Raw genomic sequence first — 9,549 nt, forward strand, 5'->3', positions numbered from 1 at the left:
GTGATGGGACCCCTTCCTTTTCAGGCGATGCTTCACAGGGCAGTGGAACCCCTTCCTTGTGCAGCAATTATCAGTCAAACGAAGACACCCATCCCTGTGAGGTGATTTTTCATGGGACAACGGGACCCCTTTCTTGTGGAGTGAGTCTTGGTGGAGCGATGGGGACAGTAGTAGGGTGACAGGCAGGTGAAGAGCCTATCCTTGTGGGGTGACGCTTGCTGATGTGATGGGTCCCCATCCCTTTCAGGTGATATTTGGTGGGGCGATGGGACCCCTTTCTTGTGGAGTGATGCTGAAACAAGGGAAGGCGAGGAAAGAGAAGCCTCTTTCTGCTTGATACCTCCTGGGGCGATGGGACCACTTCCCTTTCAGTTGACGCTTCGTGAGCACGATGGGATCCCCCCAATTTCCTTACGGGGCAACACCTCCTCATCCACCAAGCCCCACGGGTGACCACCCCCTTCTCCACCCACAACAGCCCCCCGCGACGGCTGCAGCCGCCCACGAGATGGCAGCAAAGGGCCACGATCGGGGATGCGACCCCCCCCCCCCCCCCGCCAGTATACCCCACTTGGGGGCCGCTCGCTCCCCCCTCCCGCCCCGGTGCCCCCGACGCGCACCTCTGGTGCGCGTCGGGGGGACCGGGGCGGGAGGGGGGGGCGGAGCGGCCCCGGAGGGGGCGGCGGCGAAGCTGCGCAGCCGGTTGCGGGTGGGCCGGCCCCGGTTGCTGACTAATCCCGGGGCTGAGTCACGGTTGCGGCGGGGAGCGCTGCGGCAGCGAACCCCCCCCCGCCTTCAACACACCTGAACTGGAGAGCCCCGAATGGGAAATAAAGGGAGGGGACACCCCCTCCTCATATCCGCGGGGTGGGTTGAGTTTTGGGGCACCCTAAAGTAGGCGGTTGATGGAGGATATGGGACATATTGGTGCTGTTTATTTTTTAGAGGGGGGGGGTGTATTCCTTGAAGCTCTCTGCAGGCTTTTGGGGGTGTAAGTGAGGAATGAGGTGCGGGGTGGGGGGGGCTTGTGGACGGGGCCCCCATAGCAGCGTGCGGCCTTGCGCAGCGGCGGATGCTGGCGGGCGCGGATGCTGCTGTCAATGACAACGCCGCTGTTGCTGTGGCGACCGGTATGATGCTTCGCCAGAACAGAGTGAGGTCAGAAGGCTCCAGCAGGAATGGGGTGCAGGGGGGGAATGGATGGATGCATAAGTGTTGGGGGGTAGAGGATAGCCCCAAGGTCCTTTCCCCCCCGCAACCAGACGCAGCTCTAGGCCAGTCTTGCAGGGAAGTGGCACTTGTGTGTTGGGGGAGGGCAAAATAATTCAGCCCCAAAGTCACAATCTGTCTATGGGGCACTGTTGGCTTTTGGGGGATCTAGCACTGATGGGAGTGTGGGCCAGGTCCCACTGTAAGGTTGGAGGAGTGAGGGCAGAATGATGATGCAAGTGTTGTTTCCCCCCTCGGTAGTCTAAATTCACCCCCGACACCACTCTGCGCAGTCCCATCCTCCTGCAGGGTGCCAGGCTGGCGCCCATGGGTGCTCACGGCGTTGGACAGATGGGGATCCTTACTGGGGGCAGGTGGGAGTTGCTGCCCAGGACTTCATCATGGATGGGAGGTGCAGGTGGCACCCCTAGGCTGGTACCCACGTGTGGGCACCCCTGGGGACCTGTGCAACTCCTTCCCATAACTGGGGGGTCCCAGAAAGCCCCACATCATCAGCCCTACAGTAAAATCATGAACTGGACCCAGTAGGGTGGTCAGGGGGTAATGGGTGCCCTGGGTCCTTGTGGGTATGCTGGACAGGCACCCAGGGGCTGGGAAAGGGGGTGCCCCACACCGCAGCCCTCGGGGTCAAGGGCCTCTCTGCTCGTACCTGGATGGGTGGACAGCCCCCGGGTCTTGGGACAAGTGAAAGAGGCATGTGGGGTGTCAGGTGCTGCTTCTCTGCGCACCTCCAAGAGCCGGGGCCCGGGGGGGCCCGGGGGGCCCAGGGGCGCCAGGGGGGTCCGGAGGGGGTCCGGGGTGCCGGTGCAGCCCGGACCCCCTGCTCGACTCCGGGCCGCTGTCCTCCCCCCGCGCTGATATAAATAGTAGCGTCTTCCCGTTCCCTAAATTTCCTCGCTGACGTAGCGCTCACGTCATTGTGTAGGTTGATGCTTTTCTATGAATGAGCCGAGATCCCCGTTACTACGAGCCCGATCCTATAAAAGCCCCGCGCGCTGCGGACAGCGCAGCACCGACACCGGCGCCGTTCCCCGCCGGAAGCCGCCGGGCCCCGGGCCCGGGCAGGGATGCGCCGGGGCCCGCAGGAGGTAAGGCACCGGCAGGGGTGGCCCCCAGGTAAGCAGCGACGGAGCCCGGTGCGGAGGCGGGAGGGGGCAGCGGAGCCCCGCGGCACCGGACGCTGCACCTGTCCGCACCGGGGGCGGGAGATATGGACACGGACGGGGGGACGGGGGCCGTGGCGGGGCTCCGCGGCGGGTCGGGGCCGTGCGATACCGCCTGGCGCAGCCCCACGTGTGGGGCTGGGCGGCGGGGGGGCGGCGGGGGCGGCGGGGCCGGGGCGCGGCGCCGGCGGGGGCGGTGCGCGGGGGCGGGCGTTGTGCGCGGAGCCGCCCCGGGGGGGCGCACGGCGGGGCCCGGACCACGCACCTTGCGGGGGTTGCGGGGGGTGGCGAGGAGAGGTGAGGAACCTCATCCGTGTGTTCATCCGCCCCCCTCACCGGCGCCCGCTGCCTCCCGCTCCGAGCCTCTCTGGATCCATCCCCGACGGGAGCCCCCCCTCCCAGCCCCAACCCGCCGTGTCTCCTTGCCCAGCACCCCCTCACCACCACCCTCGGGTTCCCCCGCACCCCGGGTGTTGCCAGTCCCGCAGCCCGGGGGGGGTCGATCGCCTTCACCCCGGTGCTGCTCCCGGGGCGTCGGAAGAGCGCGGAGACCCCGTCGAGGAGAGCCCGAGTCAGCGCGTCGGCACCTTGGCTCTAGACTGCTTACTGCTGCGTAGGGACAGGACAGTAACAGTCTACAGTCATGGCTACTGAAGCATGACCCACCGCCGGCACCGGCACCGGCACGGGCACCGGCCCCGCCGCAGCGCCGGGGGGGCGCGGGAGCTGTCCGTGGTGCTGAGCGCTCCCCGCCGGGGGGGTGAGAGGCGGCGTGGCGGGTCGGGGTGAGGGGTGGTTGGGGTTGTCCCGGTGCCCGCCTGACCCGCTCTCTCTTTCCCCCCTCGCAGACATCGAGCCCCCCCACGGCGGACGCCCCCCCCTTCCCGCTGCAGCCCAGGTAGGGGGGGTCCACACGCGTGGGAGGGAAGGGGGTGGCGGGGAGGGGGAGGGAGTATGCTACCGACACCCCCCCCTCCCAGCACCGGCAGCCCCCCCCCGCGCTGCGGGAGGGGGGTCGGGCGCACTCGCTGCGGTGGCGGGGCCGCCTCCTCGCCGTCGCCAAGGCACCGGCTGCCCCCCCCATCCCGTCCCCCTCCCCCCGACGCCGCCCGGGCGACCGTGGCTTTAGATTGTTACTGTGCCGCTGGGGGGGTAACAGTCTACAGCCATGGTCGCCGGGCCCGGCGCACTCGCACCGCGGGCAGCACCGGCTCCCACCCCACCCGCCGGGGGCACCGGAGGCGGCGGAGGAGGGGGCGGGCGGGGGTCGCCGAGGGTCCCGTCGGGGGCGGCCCGCCTCCCGGGGCAGTAGGAGCTCACATGCAGGGTGCAGCTCGCCGCACATCAACTCTTACTGTTCGGGGGGGCGGGCGCCGAGCGGCTCCTCCTCGGGCAGCGGGAACGGTGGGGACCCCCCCTTGACGCCCCCATCCTGCCCTCCCGCCCCTCAGCCCCTCACCTGCCCTCCCGGCGGGGCCGCTCCGGGGCTGCCCACTCCGGGCTCGTCCCGCCGCATCTGGAAGCAGCTCCCGGAGCGCGTCGGCAGCCGCGGTCCCGTCTCCATCCCCCGTCCCCCCCACGCCACCGGTGTGCGCGGTGCTGCGGCGGGGAGGGGGATAACGGGCCGCTCCCGGGAGCGGAGCGCGGCCCGGCGGCGGGGCTGGCGCGGCGGGGACTGAGCGCGGTCCGACGGGACGGCCCGGGCCGGGGCGGGCAGCAGCCGGGGGCGGTCGCAGGTTGCACAACCCGCCCGGCGCGGCCAAGGAGATTCCTGAGCGGCGAAGTCAGAGCGGCCCGGCCTGCCCCGATACCGGGCACCGGGCCCTCGGCAGCCGGCAGCGACCGGTGCCGGCTGGGCAGGGCCCCTCGCAGGGGACTCGGAGGTGGTGGTGGGGCTGGAAGGGGTACAGCGACTGCAGAGTCCCCGGAGGGGAGACGGGTGCAGGGGGCAGCAGGGATTGGGAAGGACAGGCCCAGGCAGGGTGAGGGTGGCCACAGCAGGACAGCAACACAGCCCCCAAACAAGGACCTGCAGCCCAGGGGGTGCTGCAACCCTGGCACGGGGCTCCTATGGGTGTCTCTGGGCACTCACTGGGGCCACCTAAACCCCAATAGGGGCTGTGCCAGGCAGGGCCTCCTGCCCATGCTCCCCCTTCCCAGAGCAGCCCTGTTAGGAGCATCCACCCATCAGGGTCCTGCATCTGGTTTTACCCATACAGGTATGGCCACCGCAAAGTCCCCAGGGGCCAGCGGGGCCATGGTGTGACAGAGCAGGCGCAGGCAGGGGGATATTGCAGGCACCAGGTCTCTGCCGTGTGCTGCCCCATCTCCTGTGGGTCCCCTTTGCCTCCCGCTTTTGCCATCACTGGCGATGGGCCATGCACCACACACCTCTAGGAAGGGGATTTTTGGGCAGCCTTGTCAGCACTCAGGTGAAGCCGCAGCTGCATTTGGCACAGCGCACTGCGGCCTGGCACAGCTGTGCCACGAAAACCACCCTCTGCCTCCTGGAAAAATCTCCTTGCTTGTGCCCAGGGTGGGCAGTGGTAACAGCAGCGCAGCGAGTTCCAGGCCACATCTGGGTCCCTTCCAAGGCACCCTCAGGGCTTGTCCCATGGGCAGCACTGCAGCTCCTCGGACCCCACGCTCCGGCCATGGGAAGGCTCCAGCTGTACTGTTGTTGTTTTGAAGGCCAAGACTCTCCTGGTGAAACCCCGGAATTAGTTTTTCTTCCAGAGTCCTTAAAAATATCCTGGATTTCTTGACACCGGGACTGGGCTTCCAAAGGTATTTCTGAGCCACCGGACTAGAGCCAGCTGTCAGTTTGGGGCAGAGGCCACCGGGCTTCCATGCTCCTCCTCAGCACGGAGATCGCGGTGGTGCCGGGAGGGAACACGGTGCATGCCATGGGCAAGCTGTTACGGGCCATTTCTATGGCAGGATGGTGCTCAGCAGGGCACAGGCCCGGCACAAATGCTGCCTTACCTTGGCCTCGCTCCCAGCGCTTCGGCAAGTGTCCCTGCACACAGCCAGGAGGGTGGGAAGCCTCTTCCCCAGGGACCTCCAGCAGCCACCATCCTGCAGAGTTCCCGCTGCAGCGAGGGTCCCCACTGGGGTCCCCCCGCCAGGATTTCTCTGTGCATCCCCGGGAGAGCACGTGGCCTCAAAAAACAGCTTCTGGCTGAAGCCTGCGAGACATTACCGGCTTTGCCAGGAGCACCTGTACCACGCTGGTACCACAAGAGTTTGGGGTGTGCCGGGGGGCTGTTTGGGGGAAAGGTGCTTCTGCTCCCCCCACAAAAGGCAGGGCAGCTGCCTGCCGCCCCTGGCTGCCCGCACGCGCTGTTGTTGCCATCTGACAGCTCTTGGCGAAACGGCCTTCGGTGATTCAGCCGTGTTTACCCAGCCCGCGGCCCGACCCAGCGTGGGTTTCCATGGAAAACTTCCATCCAAAACAAGGAGAGAAGGAGCTACAGCGGGAGTGACTCAGCCACAACTGGAAGCTTCTGCGGGTGAAGCGGGGAAGGGGGGGGCTGTTCCCAAAGGCTCGGTCCTGCTCCGGCAGCGGGGCCTGGGGATGGCCCCCGCCTCTCCCCTGCCTGTGCCGCTGGCAGCAGCCGGGCAGGCTCGGGGGGAGCCGCATTGTGTCACTGTCTGCCAAACACGTCACCTTCCCAGAGTGCCCCCTCCCCAGCCACCTGCACTCGTGGAGACAGGAGGAGGAACGTGAGATGAGTAAAGCTCGAACTCCAGCAAAATCCGCACCCGATGCTGGGCTCGGCAAGACATCGCCTTTTCCAGCGCTGCCCATGGGAGCCCCCACGCAGGGTGGGCAGAGCGGGGAGACCTGAGTCAGCCGTGGAGCTGGGGAGGAGGCAGGGGATGTTTGCGGGGAGACCGGTGCTGGCAGCATCTCCGCTCCTGCTGGTTTTCTCCTGCCCTCCTTGGGACACTGGGGGCTCTGCTCTGCTTGGGGGGCAGAGCAAAGCCATATCCTGCTGAGCCCCCAACCCTGGGCAGGGCCCTACCTGCCACTGGAGCCATGCAGGGGGCTCTGATGGCTGCTCGAGGGGATGGAAATGGTCCCATCTGAGGGGCAGAGGGGTGAAGCCCACCCCAGCTGAAACACCCAGGCTCCCGGTGCCGCTGGGTAACACCTGTGGCTGTCTCCAGGGCTCCTGGGCCCCAGACCAATGTCACGTCTGCCACCCAGGCTCGCTCACTAACCTCCCAGCAGTGCCCATCACTTGGGATCTGCAACCACCACACACCATTTTTGGGGAAAAACCAACCCCCCTGGGTCCTGCGGGGTGGGGGAAGAGGAAACCCTGGCACTAAGCTGAGGGAGGGAGGAGGACCTCGGCTGGTCTGTCCCCAAGGCCACTTCTGTGGGCAGAACAGGAACAGACCTGGATCTGCTAGGGGGGGGCAGGGGGGGGTGGCAGGATTCCCAGGGCAACCCCCTCAACAGCGCAGGAGCCACTCACTTCTCCCAGCACCCACACAGGCACCTCTCGCCAACGCGGGTCGCGTTTATTTGTTTTTATTAATTTGTTTAAACAGGTGCAGGAACCACCTTTTCACACACCCTATGAAGAGGACACAGGGGCTACAACACCCCAGCTGAGGTCACCCCATCCCTCAACACCCCTCCACAACTCCCTGGACAGAGCTTCGTACGGAGCCGCCACCGTTCCGTGCACTCACCGCCTGCTGGGGCTCCTTCCCTCCCCACCGCACCGGCGAGCTGCGGCAGAGCTCCCCCCGGGAGCGGGAGACGCCGGCGGGTGCTGCGGGACCGCAGTGCGGGCGGCCGGGCAGCATCGCTCCGCAGGGCTGCGGGCAGCGGCCACGGCTGCAGTGCCTCCTCCGCACCGCCCTGCGGAGCTGCTCGGGGTTGGGGTGAGATGCTGAGCCAGGAGAGCGTCACAGCGAGCTGTAGATGATTAAACAGCTAACGAGTGGCAAGTTGGTGAAGTGCTGCCTGCCGCCGTTCTTCCCCAGCAGCTGAGACACAAAGGCCCTGGTGCTTTGTCATGGCTGGACGCTGCTTTTGGCCTCACTCCCGGGAGCTGCCGCTGCAGCCGGTGCAGCCCAAAGCTGTGTCCATCCTCCCCTAAAAACAGCCTCTAGCGTCCCCAAGACAGTGACAGACACCCCACGTATCCACATCACCCCAGCATGCAGCACAGATGTGACAGAGCCCACCCAGGGCTGCTCTGCAAGGTGACAAAGTGGGCAGGCGCTGCCTGAGCCCCACCAGCCCCCCAGCTCACAGCCACGTCCTCCTGCCACTGCCCCGTCTTGCCGCCGTGTAACCGGCAACAAACCGGAGGGCAGAAAACTCACAGTCATGAGAACCAGGCTGGTTTTAACCTGCAGCAGCTCATAGGCCTCTTCCCGGCTGCATTAACATGTCCCCTGTCCCCCGTGCTCCCGCACCACAGCATCCTCCATCCCTCCCAGTGTGGGCACCACACTGCCTGGCTGCTGTCCTGCTCCCGGTGCTGTGCAAGCAGGGGGAAAATTAAGTAGTTTCATCCAATTTCTCTCTTTTACCAACTATATGGCCACGGTTAGAGAGCCTCTGGGCTGCAGACTGGGGAGCCCGGCCTGCCCTAGCAGCAGGCAAGCAGGACGCCTGTAATTATAACAATAAAGATTTCTGTGTGTGCTTCTGGAAAAGATCAGAGCAAAAAAATGTATTGATAAGATTTTCTTGTTCACAGAGGCACCCTGTATAGAGGAAAATACAAAAGATGTCACAACACACACATGCTGAACAAGCACAGGCATTTCATTCCCAAAATGAACACAAGCCCTGGCACTGTCAGAAAGTCACAATGATTTTCTAGACCCAGACCAGCTGGAAGGTTGGCTTAATCTCTTTTACCAGGAATATTAAGACCACAAACCTTTGGGGTGTAAGAGCTGCAGGAGCTGTGTGCTCTGCAGACAATTCCAGTGGCTGAGGAACCCTGAATCTGAATTACTCAGGTCTCTGAGGGCACCTCACGCACACAGTGCCACCCTCAAACCGCTCATCATCTCACCCACTCATGTACACAGCAAAGTTGCAAAAAAAGGGGAGATTACAAAGAACTATTCAGCCTGGCCCTGGGTTAACCCTACAGCACAGCAGTGAGGTGCTGAGGACTCTTTGGCTCCTCTGGAGGGCATAGAAACCCAAGGATGTTCCACCAGGATGGCCCCATTTATTAAAGAGACTGTTATCCCACAGCCCCAGCTGCCGGTGGCTCAGCCTACCCCTGTGCGGGGCGGAAGCGGCCCAGGAACTCCAGGTAGACCTTCTTCTGTGGCACAGCCGCAGGGACGAAGTGCCCGCCGGGGTGGCTGAGGACAACAGGCTCCACGAAGCACTGGGCCAGCTCCCTGCTGAGCGGGGCAGCGATGACTGCGTCAGCATCGCCCACGACGTGCAGCGTGGGCAGAGCGATGGGGTCCCGGTAGAAGTGGCCGTGGGCCGGGGCGCGGCTGGCGAACCCGGCCACCAGGATGGCAAAGGTGACGGGGAAGCGGGGGTCGCCGCGGGCCCGCAGGGCACACACCATGGCGGCCAGCGCCGCGCCCTGGCTGAAGCCCAGCAGCCCGTCGAAGGGCCCGCGCTCCGCCAGCGCCGCCGCCACGGCCGCCAGCGACTCCTCCAGCCCCAGCGGCGCCGCCGCCGCCTCCCCCGCCTCAAAGGTGCCGGGCCCGGAGAACCACCAGCCGCGGGGGGGGTCGTCCCCGTCGTCGTCCTCGTCGCCGGGGACTATGTGCGGCGCGCTGAGCGCCACCAGCTCCGCGCGGCCACGCAGAGCCTTGCGCAGCGCCCCGGTGCGCTGGCGGAAACGGCGCTCGCTCTGCCGGTAACCGTGCAGCGCCAGCAGCCGCAACGCCCGCCCCTCCGACATTGCGCCCGCCGCCGGCGGAAGTCGAACAACGCTTCCGGCTGACACGCCCCTCCCTTCCCGCCGAAACCCAACGCACTCATTGGATGGCGAGGCGAGAGGGCGGGCACTCCCCACCTGCGAAGCGCCAGCGCGCCCCCTGGCGGCGGGAGGCCGCGGCGCGGGGAGCCGGGACGGGGCGATCCCGGTGAGATGGGGCGGGATCCCCGGTGCGAGCGGGAGCTGCCGCGGGCAGAGCCTGCAGC

The 9,549-nt window shown here is 66.0% G+C and overlaps 1 protein-coding gene across 1 annotated transcript; it reads right to left on the reverse strand.

Moving 5' to 3' along the window:
• Positions 1–8,074: 8,074 nt before the first annotated feature.
• OVCA2 (OVCA2 serine hydrolase domain containing) lies at positions 8,075–9,413 on the reverse strand. Its single transcript, XM_080357071.1, has one exon. It carries the CDS (start codon positions 9,305–9,307, stop codon positions 8,657–8,659), a length of 651 nt encoding a protein of 216 aa, XP_080213197.1. The 5' UTR covers positions 9,308–9,413; the 3' UTR covers positions 8,075–8,656.
• Between the last annotated feature and the right edge of the window lie 136 nt (positions 9,414–9,549).

Source organism: Nesoenas mayeri (genome assembly GCF_963082525.1).
Source record: "Nesoenas mayeri genome assembly, chromosome: 20".
NCBI classification, from domain to species: domain Eukaryota; kingdom Metazoa; phylum Chordata; class Aves; order Columbiformes; family Columbidae; genus Nesoenas; species Nesoenas mayeri.

Coding starts and splice junctions, on each gene's coding strand:
- OVCA2 (XM_080357071.1), bottom strand. CDS start 9,307: ATGTCGGAGGGGCGGGCGTTGCGGCTGCTGGCGCTGCACGGTTACCGG.